Here is a 19,545-nt window from a genome sequence, read left to right as displayed (position 1 = left end):
AAAGAAGATCAAATTAATTTCTCCCCCATTTGTTGCAGGTACTTGGTGAGGCAAAAAGACATTTAAACCATTTTGCTAGTTCAATTTATTAAAAAAAGCAAAGCAAGCACCCACCTCTACAGAAATGAAGAAAATAGCCTGCCAGTTTTGATATGACACACAGAATTCTGAATAATTCACATTTTGAGGGATAAAAATAAAAGTCATATTACAATGGCCACAATCCAGAGTACCAAACATGCATATTTCTTGGGTCTCTCAAACAACATAATATTACTAGAAAGAACAGTGAAAAAGCAGATGGAAGATCCAAAGATGGAACCAAAGGGTAACAGAAAACAGATTGGATTTATTGTTTTGATTTTTTTTTCTGTACAAAGTGGAATCACTGTTGTTCTGAATAGGATTGTAAATACATAGCTGCATGGCTATATTAAGACTGATACCATTTCTGATAGTTATTTTGAGGTAGTGTCTGGATTTTAATTACTAGTGAAATGCATTGTAGAGGCAGCAGGGAGTCTGCCTAGCAGGTTTGAATCATCGAAATAGGAGCAAATGTATTAGCTATTTTGTTTGTTCCCCTCATTTTCCACCTGCAGAAACCCTGGAATTGTTTCAGGTTTGCATAAGCTTCCTTATATTAAGCCACTTCTTGAGTAATTTTTAAATTTCCACTGGAACATCCAAAACAGTTGTGTGTGTGTGTTTTTATAATCTGGGCTCTTTTGGACTATACAAAAGCCCACTTCATGTGTTATTTGCATAAAAAAGCAAATCATATTTGAAGCACCAATTGGGTTACACTTTTCCAATGCTCCTGACGTTGCATTCCCTCCAGGAACATTTCACACATTTGTGTGGTTATCTATGGCAAAGACACCTTTATGTATGCACACACACAGAGAGAGACAAGCTTGCACTGTTCATGTAAGTAGATCATCACAATCTTAAACAAGGTCTCACTACACCCACAATAACCCTTCTCTGTCTTTCTTGTCCCTGCTTGGAAAGGAGAGGTAGCAGCTCTAGCTCTTTAGGCTTCTTTGTCAAGAATCAAAAATTTGAGAGAGAAACCACAGAGCACAAAGAGTTAAAACATCTTTTGCCTACTTGATTTAATGGTTTCTCTCTCAGGGTAGTAATCTTGAAGGAAACTATATAGTGCAATGAGCTAGAGTAATAAAAGACACTCTAACCCTCCATACTCATATGATGGACTACAACTGTGTACAAAGGTTCATTTGTACAAAAAGGAGGGAATTAATTTGATATGTATTTTGCCTTTCTTTTAAGAAAAATGGTACTCTACACACATGCAATAAGAAATTAAACAATTAAAACAATAATAAAACAAGTGTATTAAAATGCAAAAATAAAAAAACATCCAATGCAGACTTGCTTATATACCAAAGGCATCCTTTAAGAAGAGGCTTTTGCCTGCTGGCAGAAGGACAACAGTGAGGGACTAAACCTTGCCTACTGTGGCAGGGAGTTCCACAGCCTGGGAGAGGCCACTGAGAAGGCCCTCTGAGTAATACACCAATTACAGCAGCTCTCATGGGCTGCAGGGGTGCATCCAATCAGGGCTTGTGGGAGAGAGAATTTCAGGAATGAGAACATCCCCTTTCACACCTTGAAGCAAATCAGCTCTAAAGTGCTAAAGAGCTTGGGCATATGTGGGCTGCTAGCCCTAAACTTGAAGTCTTTTTTGCCATACTCGTAGTTAGAATGTGTGGGATGTGAAGAGATTTCTGGAGAGTGAGAAAAGGGGAAAGTGTCTGTTTCCCAAGTACAGAGGCAAGAAGTGTTTTCTGCTCATGAGCCCTTCTTCCTCCTCTGTCATCATACACCAATTCAGTGAGCTCTTTTTCATTAGTGTAAACCTCAGTAAGTTGTTACTGTTTTAATTGCAAGATATGACTTGCACATCCCCTCCCTAGCCGAGTAAATAAACCATGATTTGAAGCTTGTTTGCAATCTGGTTTGTAACAAGAAATTTTTGTTTGTGCAAAAGAGGAAGTAACTCATTGAATCATAGCAGCAATGAGGGTGGGGGTGGCCTCATTCGCATGCATTAAATTGCAGCAGAGCACTGCAACTAAGCTGAGCCACTGTATTGAACAATGACCCAAGTACTACAGATCCAGGTAATGAATGGTCATTTATGGATGGTCAAGTGTCTGAAGTGATCACTGTCAACATCTTCAGACTTTCTTCAATCCTGCTTCACCCATTCTCACAAGACTCTCAATCTAGAATATCCAGAGATATATACAGTGGTACCTTGGCTCACAAACTTAATCCATTCCAGGATTCTGGTCGTGACCCAAATTGGTCGTGAGCCAAGTCAAATTTCCCTGTAAGGCTCAATGTAAATAAGGTTAATTTGTTCTGTAAATATATTTTTTAATCACAGGGAAGACAGGCATGATTGTGGGCACGCTCGGGGGGGACACACATGCAATTGTGGGCATGCTTGGGGAGAGACGAGTATGATTGCAATCGTCACCTGATGCAGAGTTTGCGACCTGAGTAAAAAATTTTCTTAAATTTGTGTTTGCGACCCGATTTGGTCGTGAACTGAGGCATTCATGAGCTGAGGTACCACTGTATTGTAAGTCTCTTATCAAGGATGCCAATACAGAGTTGGCAATTTACTTACAAAACTTTACTCTCTGTGATGTAAAGATGGTCTACTACTTGCATATACTCTGCTAGCACATGGTACTGCTGCTCATGCAACTAATCATTTCAGAGATTTCCACAAGTACAATTCGAGTTTGTGGAATTTCAACTGTGTGAGAACATAAGAAAAGTTATGCTGGATCAGACTCAAGGTCCATGTAGTCCAGCACTCCATACACATGGTGGCAAACCAGCTGCCCACAGGACTGCTCAAGCAGGATGAGTACAGGACCTCCAGTTGCCTAAACCCCTCAGCATCTGGTGTATGCAGGCATGCTACCTCTGGTGAAGGAGGCTGCATTTAGCCTGTGTGTTTGTGTGTGTGTGCGCGCGAGGGAGGGAGAGAGCGAGGGAGGGGGAGGGAGCATATTTCAATCCAGTTGTTTGTATCTGACTTGTCTTCATTGCTGTCTCTGCTCCCTGCTGTGGGTACAAAGCACCTTATAATGGAACAGTGTATAAAGTAGATTGTAACTAAATATTTTGCATTATATGATAACAGAAAGTACTAATTAATAAGCAAAACACCAGTATTTTACCTGTTTTTGAGGAAAGTCCTCTGGCTATTTCTAAAGAACATGGTTTCTTTGTAACTGTTGTATCCAGAAAATCACAGAGATCATTCTCATTTTCTACAGGAAATGCATAAGAAGAAGCAGATGGCACTGCTTCCAATGTGTAACTCCTCTTCTTTGGAAATGACTCCTGAAATATAGAAAAAGGATTTTATGATCAAGACAACCTTGTTGAAAACAACCAAAAAAAAAAAAGGAGGGGGGAACCTGTAACAAATATGTTTTTTAAATTACCAGATAAACAGTGCAATCTTTTAAGTATCTACTCAGAAAAAAGTCCTGTTTCATTCAACAGAGTGGGCAGAATGTAGATCACCACATGTATTGAACTTCAACTCCCAGATACCCCTGCCATTACAGCCAATAATCAGGAATGCTGGGAACTGAAGTCCAAATCATCTAGAAAGTTACTTGCTGTCCACATTTCCAGTGGGGCTAAGAATTCTCATGATTTTTAAATGAATCTTTTCCTCAAGAAATAATTTGTTAATCTAACAAGCTATCTTCTGGACATCAGAACAAGTTATTGAAACAATGATAGGAAAATCTACCCAAGGAGCTACATTTACAGTATGACTGTTTCCTGTGTGGGAGATAACAGGAAAAACAGGAAAAAAACACAATTCAATTTTTTTAGCATCAATTTTATTCTTTTCTTTGTCCAAACATAAAGTGATTTTTAGTACTGTTGACAGTTTGTAAGGGCTATTTCATCAGCTGATACAAGCAGAATGCCTATATAGTCATCAGAGACTATATATTTCATCAGAGACTAATTTTAATCAGTTAGAGAACATTCAGCCTTCAATCTTTACCGGCCATTCTGAAACATCAGAGTTATTCCAGGTTACATGAGGAGTAGTTACTTAAAACTGAACAGCTGAACCCAATTCAGATTTGGATCAAGACAACAGACAGTTCTAAAGCAGAGGATCTGAACCTGCTTCTGTTCAAGTGCCAGATTCCATTCCAGAGAAATTCTTGGGGGCTGTATTTCAGTGGCAGACAGAGGCCACAGGCAAAAGTGGGCATGGTTAGAGAAAATCCAAGTCTCACAAAACTCTCTTTTTACCAGTTCACAGCGTGATGTTTATCTACTATAGCAGTAATACTGTGTGTGAGTCAGTGGGTGGTTTGCCTGGTGCCTATGTGTTTGTGAGCAGGGGGTGGTAGAGGAAAGGGAAAGGTTGCAGTTTGTGTGCCATATTGTGTGTCAACAGCTTGCCTTTTATGAATTGTGTGTTTTCTCCTCCCCACTAAAACTCTCTGCATCCCTGAACACTGGCTATGGTGGCAGGGGCTATGACAGTTGAGGTCCAACACATCTGGATGGCACCAGTTTAAGGAAATACACACACTTAGCAGCTTAAACCCTAACTTTTACTGGACTGTTAAAATATTGCATACTTTAAACCTCACAGTTCTACACATCACTTAAGCATTTAGAGAAAAACGAACGTGCTACATGGCCAGCTGGCAGGATACTATGCTCTGAGGATGAGGATCTATGAGCAGACTACAGCCTAGTTCTCACAACCCATTGCCTGGCAAACTGTACTTTGCCTGCACCAATTCAGGCAGCATACAGAAGCTCATATGACTGGATGCTCTACTATACCAAAAAACAAAAACTGAATTTCAGGGAGCATGCTTGGTTAAGAATCCCTGTCTCTGCCATGCTAGTTTACTATGAGCAGGGATGGGGAAGTAGGATGGTAGATCTGAACATCTTAAATTTAAACTTCTAGCTAATTCAGACAATAACAACAAATTTACAACACAGTCCAAAGTGACTGCTCTTACCCCCTAAAATACCAGGTAAATTCAGTGTCCAGGGGTGCTTTCCTCCAACTGCAGTGGATTTATCAACTTCACCCCTACCTGGACAAAAAGAGCCTGGTAACATCCAAAATAGATTATTGCAATGCGCTTTACATGGGGCTGCCCTTGAAGACCGTCTGGCATTTACAATTGGTATAGAATCGGGCCACTTGGTTAGTGATGGGAGCTCCTAGAGAAGCCCATATAACACCTATATTAAAAGAACTAGACAGGTTACCAATTGTGGCCCAGGCCCAATTCAAGGTGCTTGTTTTGACATATAAAGTCCTAAATGGCTTAGGCCCCAGTTACCTTAAGGAGCACCTATACCCATATATGTTGTGGTGTTTGTTTTATTCTACTCATTTTCGTAAGCTGTCCTGAGACGCTAGTAGTAGATGGGTGAGAAAAACTTTTAATGCATAAATAAATATGCCTACCTGGCCTTTACAATCACTTCTCTCCCTTAGAGAAGTAAGAGGGATGGATGCTAGGAAGAAGGCTTTTTCTGCAGCTGCCCCCCCCCCCCCCCCCCCACATTTGGATCTCTTTCTAAGGAGAGTCGCCTGGCACCTTCCTTATACTTCTTTCAGCATCAAAGACCTTTTAAAAAAAAAAAAAACATTTTAATATTTACCAGATGCCACCGAACCCCTATTTGTATTTTAAATGATGTAGTTTATTTATTGGATTTTCTATATGTATTACTGTGTAGTTGTTTAGTTTCATAGTGGTTTTTAATTGTTTGATTGTGAGCTGCCTAGAGATGCCATGGTGTAATAGGTGGCATATAAATGTTTTAATAAATAAATAATAGTCCTCCACACTTGGAGGATTATGGGTATCTAATGGAGGGTAGAAGGAGCATGGATGCAAAAGTTGGCATCATGCTTCTCTGTCTTGCAAAAGGTTTAGATGGCCAAAATCTACCATCTAAGTCTTTTGTCTTAGCATGAGAGGAGGAAAAGCTGAGATGCTGCCATGAGACATCATTTGATAGTGGACCCTTATTCCTCCCCTCCCTACCCAGAAGCCTCCTGCTCTGAGTTTAGTCTTATGATCTCAGAGCTGCAGGGGAAAGGACCACATCAGATGTAAGACTGGAAGGAGGGCATTCTGAGGTCAGAGTTAGAGCATGTTTCCAAGGTTGGAGCTGGAACTCCAAAGTCTCCTACAGCCAGCTAGACTCTGTCCATTAGTCACAGCACTGCATTGTTACTTTCAAAGTTTTTAAGCACAGGGATATGTTAGATAAAATGTATCTTCAACAGAAATCGCTTTATGTTCCTAAATGCATCTCCCCAACCTGGTGCCCTCCATTTGCTTTTGCCATGCTGTCTGAAATATTTATTTCAGTTCTATACTGCCTTACAGCTGAAGCTCCTCTCTTCACCTTGAAAGAGATCCTGAAGGCAACTTGGAGTACAGGCTTATGGATCAGCTCTGGGACTTAAAGGCCAGAAAACACATCTGAGTTGGTGGCAGTGGTTATTGGAAATCAAAGGGCCTTTGTGGTTGCCCTAAATTTATCTTCACTCCCCTTAGTATCTTCACCCAGCAAGCTACCTTAGGGTTAGCATACGCTTAGGTTGTCAGAACATCTGAATCCCCCATGCCAATTCTGTTCTAACCAATAAATCTGTGGACAGTTTGAAATCCAGTCACCTGTGTAGGTCTTGCTTTACCTCACTTCCTGCTGCAGTCATCATTGTTCATCAAGTTTAAATGGATATCCAATAGCTGGCTGGAGCTAAGAACAAAACTACCAAAGGAATAGTCTTACTACTGAGTTATAAGCAATTATCTTCCCCTCAATTTGCAATCCTGTCACTTGTATGTGTATATGAAGAAAGTATTTTGTATATCTGTTTGTATGTTATTTTAAAATGCAATGTGAAAAACATAATACAGCTTTCCATCAAGTCTTCATTTTGATTCATCATCCTTCTCAACCAACATAAAAAGTGAAAGACAAGAAAAAATAAATAAAACCTGTGGGTAAAGAGTAGATCTTAATCTGTAAAGAATCAGGGAGCAGAAGTAGTGGATTTCAAAGCCTTGTTTAGAAAAGTCCTAACAATTCTAGAGTAATTTGAAAAGAGTATATAGGACACTACACTGGTCCTATCAGCAACAATATCCTACAAAGAAGTTGAAAATCTAGTGGGAGTTGTTTTGTGTGGACTGAATATTCTATATTTTACCATGTAAAACATTTTGAAATACAGTCAAGATACATAACAATCATGAGATATACAATCATTAGAATTACAATCACTGAGCCATACTTTGTTGGTGCAAATGTGAAAATCTATGGTGATTTATGCTGCTCAAGAATACAAGTTTCTAAAGCATCTTGACTGGAATTTTCTCTGTTTGATGCACAAATATAATTTGTGTACTTTACAAGAAAAAGAAATGTGGAAATTGGCTGCTAAGTTACTTGTGTCATGCAAAATAGAGGACAAAATTACATTCATTTTAGGATAACCTTTACTAGCTTATTTCCCTGTTAAATTGCTAGCTATTTGCATTGATTGTGGTAATTACATTTGAATTACCTTTCATCTGTTGATTCTGACAATAGCATCATCTGCTCATCTTGGTAGGGAATATACCCAGGAGCCATATTAGGTGGGCTAAGTACATAAGTAACCCTCCTTCTCAATGATCAGATTCCATTTGAGAAATACCTTCCAGCATACCCTTTGTCAGCAATCTGGGGAACTTGCTTAAATATTATTAATGTCATGGCATGGTCCCCTGAATTTATAAATGATACTATTATATTGGCAAACAACAACATCAATATCAATACAAAGCTTGAAGTTTACACTGTGAATTCTTGACTTTAAAGTGGAATTTCTAAGTGCTAGGTAAACTGGAACTTCAGTAGTCTTTAAGAACATACCACCCACATATTCAAGCAGCTACTTGAACAGCTAGCTGAAAAGGGCAATGTGTATTCTGCCCTGGGAGAGCCAGCAGGTAGCAATTATACCTTACTTAAGATTGAGGTAAAATCAGCATACTGGGGGAAAAAAGCAGGGATTTATTTTAGTGCTTCCTTATACTGATTGTTACTTTCCACAAAAATTAAGCTAACCCCCTTTTTTCCTTTGGTACAATTTATAGTTATTTAACAGTTTGAGATTCCTGATGCACACACCATGGAATACATATCCCCTCACCTCAATTATCCCACTTAAACTATCCTATATGGCATACAACATAATAAGGAATTAAAAATACCCCCTCTGTTTAATACCATGGGGAATAGTGCTAGACAAGCAGCTTCTTATTGTACCAGTTCTAAACATTAGCAGTTAATTCTATCCTGCAATGCTAGATTCTTGAGGTTTGAGGAGAGGTAAGTAGAAATCTGCCAAATCTAGTTCCAGAACTCAGCAGTTTAGAATTACTGTGTACATGTGTGATTTTATATGCGTATGCATGTGGAGGGGTCCCAACTATAATTTGCTCCTGTCATTCCTCCATTAGCTTTTCAGGGAAATGAATTCACCCACAGAGAGTATCTACATAGAGTTCTCTCCAGGTAGCTAGAAACATCATTTGTAAGAACCCCTTGCATCAAAAGACCTAATAAGAAATGGGCACGATAAAGGAAGCATTTACAAATAGCAGCTAGAATAACTCCTAGTCCTAGCTAGAATAGGTACTAAAGAAATCTCCTTCATTAAAGAACTGGATGAAGGGGTATAGGATTTGGTGTATATCTTGTATCATCCGGGAGACAGAAGGGAAATCAGGAAATAAACATTTCATTGAAGAAGTATATTCCTACTATGTTCCAGAATAATGCACTGCAAAGTTAAGTGTAACTATATAATTTCTTGTGAATTTATGGAATTGTTAATGACGTAATTCAGGACATGAAAGGGAAATATAAATTATAGATTCCAAACACAAGTTAGACAGTTCTTGTTACATGCTTATGAAAACAAAATTCTTATTTGTTATATATATGTTTCAAAAGAAAGAAAAGAATGAATATAACCATTAGCCTAATGGGATGTCGAAGGATGTCAGCTGAAATTAAGCACATTTTAAAAGGTGAAAAGGAAAGGGTTGACCTGACTATTTGATATTCCAGGGGCTTTTATGGGCACTGCCCATTTTGAAGCTAAAAGGATCTTGGGAGGAGAGATTAATTATGAGTAATTATTATCCTAATTAATCCAAGGCCTCTTTAAATTGTGAAGGAGGCAGAACTTAACAGCCAGTACTGCAGAACCTTAGCAGCCAGTACTACAATTGAACCATTCTACAAGACAGATGAAATTCAGTGTGAAAAGAAGCTATGCTGTTATTCTGGGATTAGAAGATGAATTTCACAGTCTTTTATTTTCTATTACCTCTTCAGGCTCCCAACTTGGTTTGTCTTGTAAAGCAGCACTATTAGAATTCTAAAGAAAAATGTAGTCCTTTTGCTTAAACTAATTGCTTATTATAATGCAATAAAATTATAATTTAAGCAATTAAAATAATAAAATAATGATGCAATTATTAAAGTGATTTAAGCACCTTTTCTCGATATCTTTCATACAAAAATAATTGGATAGGATGCAAAGAGATCAAACCAGTCCATCTTAAAGGACATCAACCCTGACTGCTCTTTGGAAGGCCAGATACTGAAGGTGAAACTCAAATACTTTGGCCACCTAATGAGAAAGAACAACTCACTGGAGAAGACCCTGATGCTGAGAATGATTGGTAGCAAAAGAAGAAAGGGTGGCAGAGGATGAGGTGGCTAGATGGAGTCACTGAGGCAGTGGGTATGAGCTTGGGTGGATTCTGAGGGATGGTGGAGGACAGGAGAGCCAGAGAAATGTTGTCCATGGGGTTGTGATGGGTAAAGCACGACTTTGTGACTAAACAAACAAATACCCCATGTAGTTGTGTTGTATGTCACCGCTGCTTATGTAATTGGATAAGAATGTGACTCTGGTCCGAAAAGGCTATTCAGGAATGCCCTTTAAAGAAAATAATTAGAATCAATAAATCAGCACATATCATGTGAGAGAATGCAAACTAGTGACAAGAATCAGTTGTCTGGAAGTCTACTGATACGTTGTGTGTGTGTGTGCATCTCAATAAATTAGCTTCCAATAAGCAAACAGATTCCCTTCCCTATCTGCTATCAGAAATCCCATGTGTGGTTCTGTTGCTTTGTGCTGGTGTATTACTTTCTATAATACAAGAAACATTATTTGCTGAACTTTAACTTAAATGTAAAAATGTCACCAGTTTATGACTTTTTGTTTAATAAACAATTTGTTTGGGACTAGATGTATAGCAAGTATTTTTTTTCAGCTAGTATAGGGATAAATTAAGGCTATACGTTATCCTTTTTGATGTCTCACTTTAGAAATTTCCCGTCATTGGCTGCATAGGTACCAAATTTCTGGTTCATACTGAAAGACTTTAAGGATTTGGGGATGCTCTTCCACATTCTATTTCAGTGAAAACACTTACAACTATTCTGACACCCATTTTGTGAGTATATTTATTTATTTATTTATTTATCTATCCATTTATATCCTGCCTTTTTTGTACAAAGGGCTCAAGGCAGCTTACATCTCCTCCTCTATCTTATCCCCACAACAACAACCCTGTGAGGTAGGTTGGGCTGAGAGTCTGTGACTGGCCCAAAGTCACCCAGTTGGTTCCATGGCTGAGCGGGGACTAGCACCCAGATTGTCTGAGTCCCAGTTCCATGCTCTTAACTGCTACACCACACTGGCTCTCATGTATATGAATAACATTTTCACATAAGATTTGTAAGACTATTGTTACTGGATTCACTCATAATGCTAAACTGCACTACTTGATTACTGTGTGGAATGTCATATGAGGTTATCCACCATCATATCCACCATCCACCATCACTATCTTTTCTCCTAATAGTGAGTTGTATCTGATCAGCCCTCATGACTGAAAATCAATCCCAGGGGGCTGCCTGCCTCTCCTTCGTTGGTCCACATAGTGCCTTGGCCATGGCCTCAGACAACTGCCTTTTTTTCTTCCTGCTGCTCAGTGAAGCACTTGCTTCCTCATTAGAGTAATGAGTATGTACTATATTTCAGCTTCATAATTAGTGTTAGTACAGTTAATGGACTATCTTTCACCTTTGTAGAGATTAGTAGTTTAATAATTTGGGAGGACAGAATGTCTCCCAATTTAGAAAGAGAAACATATTGTATTCTCAACTGTTTCTAGTAATCATGCATTAACTTTCAAGTCTTTAACAACCATATGGAAGTACCATAATAAGCTCACCGTCTTTAAAACATTTCATGTTATCTATGTCTACCGTCAACATAGAACAATAAGAAAAGACAGGAAAACACAGAAATTAGCTATATATGGAACCTAGAGACATTGGTCTTGACCAACAAAATTCAGCTTGGAGATTCTCTGAATGGGGTAGTATAGCTCTGAATGTTCCGCTCATCCACAGGTGTCACTGGATGTTATGCCTCTAAAAGTATCTCAAAAGGAGACATACCTGAGGCAGAATATGATCTCATACAGAGACTTGTCCTTTCAGTCTCTTTGGCTGTAGCAAGTCAGCAAAGTAATGTTTCCAACATACTACTACTTCTGACTTAACCTGCCATACCTAAATAAGCACTGCTTCCCTAAGCCACATACTGTAAGTAGTTCTGTAGAGCAACTGTGTGCTATTCAAATGCTTCATGTTCTGATTAAATTCACCTTTTTCTGAAAGGCCCAAAAGTTTGTTGGAGAAAAAAATTAAACAAACAGCATCAAGGAGAATGAGCTATCAAAACAGCTCTGGAGTAAAGTTGTGCAGAAGCATCAAACAGGGTTGGATTACAGCATAAAAAAACTCCAAACAATGAATATGCATTCTCCAGAGATTACAAGAGTTGTTTGTTGTGCAAATGTGACTGATGGGTGTTATCTGAGTGTTAAATAGTGCTCACATAATCCAAAATCAAATAACCCTACCTAATCCACAGCACATAAACCCTACCATTCAGGTTCACCCAACGTGACGCCCCCAATAAACCCTAGTCAGGTTTGCTTATTTATAATGGTGGATGACACACACTGCAGCTCTTTGAAGGAAGAGTAGCTGTTGCATACCTAACTTTCAGGCTAAACTGTTTCACAGGTTTGTTCTGGGAATATAATAAGAAAAAGATTAAGAAGAGGAGGCAAGATTACACAGAAGAACTATACCAGAAAGAGCTTAACGTCCCTGATAACCACGATGGGGTGGTCACTGACCTCAAGCCAGTCAAATGGGCCTTAGGAAGTCTGAGCAACAACAAAGCTAGTGGAGGTGACAGTATTCCAGCTGAGCTATTCGAAATCCTAAAAGACGATGCAGTAAAAGTGCTACCCTATATATGCCAGCAAATTTGGAAAACTCAACAATGGTCACAGGATTGGAAAAGGTCAGTTTACATTCTGATCCCAAAGAAGGTCAATGCCAAAGAATGTTCAAACTACTGCACCATTGCACTCATTTCACATGCTAGCAAAGTTATGCTCAAAATCCTACAAGCTAGGCTCCAGCAGTATGTGGACCGAGAACTACCAGAAGCACAGACAGGATTTCGAAGAGGGAGAGGAACTAGAGATCAAATTGCCAACATACACTGGATCATGGAGAAAGCTAGGGAGTTCCAGAAAAACATCTATTTCTGCTTCATTGACTATGCTAAAGCCTTTGATTGTGTGGATCACAACAAACTGTGGCAAGTTCTTAAAGAAATGGAAGTACCAGACCATCTTATTTGTCTCTTGAGAAACCTGTATGCGGGTCAAGAAGCAACAGTGAGAACTGGACATGGAACCACTGATTGGTTCAAAATTGAGAAAGGAGTTTGGCAAGGCTGTATACCGTCACCCTTCCTATTTAACTTATACGCAGAGCACATCATGAGAAAGGCGGGGTTAGATGAATCACAAGTTGGAATTAAGATGGCTGGGAGAAATATCAGCAACCTCAGATATGCAGATGATACCACTTTAATGGCAAAAATTGAAGAGGAACTAAAGAGCCTCTTGATGCCGGTGAAGGAGGAGAGTGCAAAAGTTGACTTGAAACTCAACATTAAGAAAACTAAGATCATAGCATCCGGTCCTATCACTTCCTGGCAAATAGAAGAGGAAGAAATGGAGGTAGTGACAGATTTTATTTTTCTGGGCTCCAAGATCACTGCAGATGGGGACTGCAGCCAAGGAATTAAGACATTTGCTCCTTGGGAGGAAAGCTATGGCAAATCTAGACAGCATACTAAAAAGCAGAGACGTCACCCTGCTGACAAAAGTGTGTATGGTCAAGGCTATGTTTTTCCCAGTTGCAATGTATGGCTGTGAAAGCTGGACCATAAGGAAGGCTGACTGCCGAAGAATTGAAGCCTTTGAATTGTGGCGCTGGAGAAGACTCCTGCAAGTCCCTTGGACCGCAACACGATCAAACTGGTCAGTCCTAGAGGAGAGCAACCCTGACTGCTCTTTAGAAGGCCAGATACTGAAGATGAAACTCAAATACTTTGGCCACCTAATGAGAAGGAAGGACTCACTGGAGAAGAGCCTAATGCTGGGAACAATAGATGGCAAAAGAAGAAGGGGACGGCAGAGAATGAGGTGGCTAGATGGAGTCACTGAAGCAGTTGGTGTGAGCTTAAGTGGACTCCAGCGGATGGTGGAGGACAGGAAGGCCTGGAGGAATGTTGTCCATGGGGTCGCATTGGGTCGGACACGACTTCACAACTAACAACAACAACAACAGTCAATGCTACAGGAAAAAGTACAGTCCTGCTTCCCTGAGCTTCTGGGAAAAAGAATGGAAATGTGATAAATACAATTAACAATAATGTTCTGATTTCATTAGGAGACTAGAAATGATAGTATATTTAAAAATTTGTTTACTTTTTTGTAATGTGTGACTGTTGTAGGGCTTGAGATCACTCCTTATAAAAGAAGCTTAAATGGTTGTAGATATAAATTCTGACTCAAGAGGAAGAGAAAGGTTGAGAATCTGCAACTGAAATGCCAAGGCAGTAGATGCAGAAATTTGTCAGGCAGTGACTGAGAATCAGATATTTTCAAATGCCGTGGGAAAGTTTAGTGAGCACACTAATGTGAAGTGGGGCAGACTTAGCAGTATTAATCTGAAGGTACATTTCAAGTTAAGAGGACATACGAGTTCAGACCTGTCATTCTCCAAGTGACTGGCCCTTAAGCAGAAAGATCCACTTTGAAGGTTTCATTTGCTCTTTTCAGTTTGGATGGGTGAAGAAGTATTTAATCTGGGATCAGCATTTCATTTCCTAATAGCCAGTATTCTATCTGTGCTTGTTTCTTTTGCTATTGATTTTTGCAATATTCTTCTTTTGTACCACAAACCTGTTAGTTGGCTTTAACATAATAATGCCTTTATTTATTTGACCTGTTTGGAAGGTGGGAGAGAACAGTCATGACAATCATTTATATGGTTCTTCAATTAGAGTTCTGCATGTGTGGGATGGGGGTTATTACACAGTTGATTCCAAGTTAAATTGTGTGGACAGTATCCAATTTTACACTACTGCTAATGTAACTTGTGTCGTGCTACCTCATGTAACTTCCAGCATAATGTGAATAGGCTTACTAGTGTGATAATTTTTCCAGGGAAATCCATCACACCAAAACTCTAGTGGTATTGTGCTACAGGTCACGCAAATTTGTGCAGTGCAATTTAGATTAGCTGCAGCATCAAAAGGCCCTAGAACTGATTCCAACCATCAGAAAATGTTTTGCTAAAACACAGACGAGAATAAAGGAGAATATAATAAATAGCATTAAGTATATGCAACAATATATTAAGTAAAACAAACAGGTATGCAAAATAGTCAAGCATTATAAAAATACAAAGCCCTATAATGATGTGACAACATGGTTAAATAATTACAAATCAATTTATGTTTAGCTCATTGGGAAAGGTTTAATATGAAGAATATACTATAGCGCAGAAAGAGGAGACACACTAATGCATGAGAAGAGCTTTGAAAGTTTCTACTGCAACTGAATATGCAACTGTCATATATGGGTTCACACTGCAGGAGGAAGAGAGCTGGTTCCATCCATGAAAGTAAAAGAAATTGTTCTCTCTAAAAAGAGTAGAAAAATCCTTGAACAATGTCAGAAACCTTACCACAGGGGTGTCCTACCCATGTCCCAACACAAAATCATAAACTTACTGAAAATACTATGAGATTTTTTGAGATTTTATAACTTGATCATGTGGTTCTCAAATGTGAATGTTGTAGATGACAACATTGTGTCACAATGTCATGTAAAATAAACATACGTTGCTCTCGCTATTTGTACACATGCTTGGCTTCAGTTTTACAGTGGTGTGTAGCTTCCATTTGTGAGCAATTATTTTCAAGAATGAAGCATGCTAAGAGTAAAATTAGAACCAAAATATCCGATGAGCACCTTGAGAACTCTAAGAATTGCAACTACTTCCATCGAACCAGATACTGATGCATTAGTTTCTCAAATGCAATGTCAAATATCCCACTAGTTTTACGTTGCCCTCTTTTCTTTGAGTTTTATTACTTAGATATATTCATTTTCTATATTGGGGACCGCAAACTTGGGACACTGCAATGATTTTAAAAGACTCTCCAAATTAGGATTATTATGTGAGGACTTTTTTGCTTATCTGTGGTGGCGGATATCACAAATATTATGCACAGACCTCTTTTTTGCTCATCAGTTTTTGGTAGTGTCTGTGTATTAAACGTGCAGTCCAAGTCAATTCTTCTTCTTGTAATGTGGGCCAGAGAAGCCAAAAGGTTAGACACCCCTGCCCTACAACATCTTCCAAAAAAGAAAAACAGCCAAGAATATATTTAGTTAATTTCTTGTTATTTTGTCAGGTCAAGTTTAGAGTGAGCCTGCTTGCCTTTTCCAATAAAGTAATAGTCACTCTCTGTAATACATACTCAATAAACCCATCAAGAGTTACAAGGATGTGAAGGAAATTATCTTGCCAGTGGGTAACACTGATCAAATTTCCCTGTCAATGAATGTAGAGTCACACCCTTTAAAATATGTTCAGGAACATAAAAAGATAATTTGGAGAACATTGTAGTGTGCGGTTACAGAATCAATGTTGTTCTTGATATATTTCTTTTTCTCTATTTTCAAATCCTTTCATGTACATATAAGGCACACACTTACTCCTAAGTCAATCCTACAGCAGTTAATGGGAGTTAGTTGAGTAGACATATACAGGAGTGACTTAATATGATTTAATGTACTCCTTCGTTCTTGAATTAACAAAAAACAGAAAGTGCAAACTACAATAGAAGAGATATTGTTAAAGTAATACCTGAGTAAGACTGGGAAATCCCAAATTCCTGCATCCATTACAAGGTGTCAGTGCTTCCCACAAACCTGTAGGTCCACAACTATTTTCAACTCCATCCTCCTCCTCTTCCTCTTCTGTTGGTGACAGATTTGTTGAAGATGGTCTCTGAGGGGAAAAGAACAAGATTTCCAAAATTAATTGTGCTGTACATTAACAGAAAAGCACATTGCTTTTATTACACATTCAGCTGAACTGGAATTTAATATACACACCAGAAATTAATACTTAAGTGTAACAAAAGAAAGGTGAAAGTTAATTTATTCAACATTCAAATTCAATTATTCAATTCAATTCAATTATTTTAGAATTCATCTTGGTTAGTTTGGTTTTTAAATGTTGTGACCTTTTCCATAATTTCTGTAATGAATGAATGATGAGGTATAATTGCAATAAAATAAATAGTTAACATTCATTCTACTTAAATTTTATGTGGCATGTTTAGAAGTATATATTGCAAGAAGATTGCTAGGAAGGTAATCTTGTCCTTTCTACAGACACTTATTTTTTATTGTTTAGAAAACTATTTAGTACTGGTGATTTACACTGTTAAATAAATTCATAATTATTCAGCCTACTGATGTAAATACCCTCTTCATAATCTAACAGAATCTGTCAAAAATTATAACAGTCTTTCAGCTGCAATCCTATGCACACTGATATGGGACTAAGCCTCAATGAGTTCAATAAGCCTTACTTGCAAGGATCGCACTGTAAACCACTTTTTGTTGGATTATAGACCCAGTCTCTAAGTCACAAAGTTATACCTCCTGTTATTTTGGACTTTTGTTTGTAAACTGGGCAACATCTTCTACATCAATAAAAAGAATGACAATTAATATGTATAAATTTCTACATGTGTTGTGGTAGTTTTATTGCTAGCCATATATCATAACAAAAACAAAGAAGGTTCAAATTTAAGAAACAAAATTAGCTCAGTTACCTAGTCACCATTGTAAAGAAGGAAACCTGCAATCTAACAGTAGAAAAAATACAGATCCACTTAGAGTAACAAAATTCTTCCTAATTCAGGACTCTGCTCTGCAATTTACACAAATTAGTTACATAATTTTTTCAACTTTACAAAGAATGTGGAGTGGAGGTCTCAATTTTGTACAATTTCTCCAAGCTTAAAAAGATGCAAAGCATGACCCATTTTAAAAGCAAAAGTCAATGGGCTGGCCTGAATTATATTAAATTAAATGGACATTATTATAGAGTTGACAGAGCAAAATCTATGGGGCTCAGTCAAGAAAATCCATGAAATTTTCACCCACCTACCCTATCAGATTCCTGACACATCCCTACAATCAAACTAGAAGACCATATTGTCTGAAGAGGTTTTAAACCTCAAAGTTCAGCAGGAATCTAAGCTGGGTTTTCCACATTCCATTACCTCCTGTGTCACATGTTTTATTATAGCATGCATTACATGCTAATTAGCATGCATTACATGCTAATCCACCACTCAGGGTTGTTCCCACACATTACTTTTCACTAACTGAGTCTCAAGATGCATGCATGTATAAATAAAATAATGCTAGGGTCCATACCCACCTCTTTACTGTTTGACATCTCTCAGGGAAGACTTTGTTGCTCTACCAACTTTAACTATGTACTTGGACACAGCTGTTGGCTTTAAGGTATCAGTGACATCTTGAATGTTCAGTCAAAGAATGAAGGGTGAGCTTTTGGCTCCCTCTCAAAAGTTCAAGGCCTGGGAGAAGAAGAGGACCTTAATCACCTAATTTCCCTTCCTGAAGGGAAGCAGTTACCTCAAGCAGCAGTTTTATGAATATTTTAATACAGCTCATTCCTATTTATAAGACTCTACTTCTTTGTGTTAAAAATAAATATTTGTTCATTTGTCTCTCAAATAGACTGGAACCCATATCAAAACCTGAATGAAAAACATTCAGAAAGCACTGACCCCATGAATGCTTTTTGAAATCTGATGCTTTGTTCCTTGCTTGATACTATTTGATACATTTTCTAACAATGGTTTGGAACAATGTCTATACCAGTGATGGTGAACCTTTTAGAGACTGAGTGCCCAAACTGCAACCCAGAACCTACTTATTTATCACAAAATGCCAACATTGCAATAAAACCTGAATACGGAGGTTTTAGTTTAGAAAAAAAAACCAATTCATACATTCACATCTTTTGTCTTAAAAGAAAAACACAGTAACAGAGAGAAGGAGCCATGTTCACATTCAGCATCCCCAAGTTGGGGGATATTGGGCTTGCTTGCGCCCAGGCATGCACATCCCCAAACCAGCCACCGGGAATGCTGCAGGAGCTTCAGTGGCACTTGAAAGTGTACCAGAGGGGTGGAATGAGGGGGAGAGAGACCTAAACTAAAGGTGAGGAGAGGCTATTGCTGATCCCTTCCATGCGTCTGTTGGGATTTTTCTTGAAGCAACCCATGGCACTGCCAAGCCTTGGCAAGTGGTTGAGTGGGGATGGGGGTCCCTGTCACGTGCCCAATCCTCTTGCTTCACAGCAGTTCCAGCCTCCACTTTTCCTTGTTTTGGCCTCCCTCCCCATATTGATCCCAGGTGTCCTCTCTCTCCGCCTCACTCCAGCTGCTGCTGCTGCTTCTCCCATCACTCGCTCCCTTCACCTAGGTCCCCCACCCTGCGGCTACCAGCCCAGGAGCCCGGCCCAAGAGCATGCGTGTAGGCAGGCGTGCGCGCAGCTGTCTGGCTATGCCTGCAGCTACCGAGTCAGCAGGGTCCTGCCACTGTGCTAGGAGAGCAGCTTGGGCAGCCGTTCACATGCTGCAGGCTAGGAAGAGGAGGAGGCAGGAGGAGGGTGCCGCCATCAGCGCTCGGCATGCCCGCTCACTGCTCACCTGCTCCTTTTCTGGCGCACCCGCCACAGTTGTTGCACCTGCCTCTGGCCAGCTGTTTGATGCCACCTCTTGCAGCAAATCGTGGCTAACGAGTGACATCATCGCCTGGCACCGTTACTCTTTCCAAATATGTGCATAGGGTGATACTGGGCAACTTGGCTTGCATGCCAAAAGAGAGGGCTCTG

At 39.1% G+C, this 19,545-nt stretch overlaps 1 protein-coding gene across 2 annotated transcripts in view; it reads right to left on the bottom strand.

The window, feature by feature from the left end:
- Window positions 1-19,545, bottom strand: part of ANKS1B (ankyrin repeat and sterile alpha motif domain containing 1B) — a 325,003-nt gene that overhangs the window by 247,693 nt on the left and 57,765 nt on the right. For both annotated transcript variants that reach the window (XM_044454764.1, XM_044454762.1), the window contains 2 exons: window positions 16,468-16,611; window positions 3,228-3,393 (listed from right to left, as the gene is read on the bottom strand). In XM_044454764.1, the coding sequence (XP_044310699.1) occupies window positions 3,228-3,393; window positions 16,468-16,611 (310 nt within the window). The remainder of the gene's footprint in view (window positions 1-3,227; window positions 3,394-16,467; window positions 16,612-19,545) is intronic.

The sequence above is a fragment of the Varanus komodoensis genome, unplaced genomic scaffold, assembly GCF_004798865.1.
Source record: "Varanus komodoensis strain SLA01 unplaced genomic scaffold, ASM479886v1 scaffold8, whole genome shotgun sequence".
Lineage (NCBI taxonomy): Eukaryota > Metazoa > Chordata > Lepidosauria > Squamata > Varanidae > Varanus > Varanus komodoensis.
This window is presented reverse-complemented; position numbering and strand designations above follow the sequence as displayed.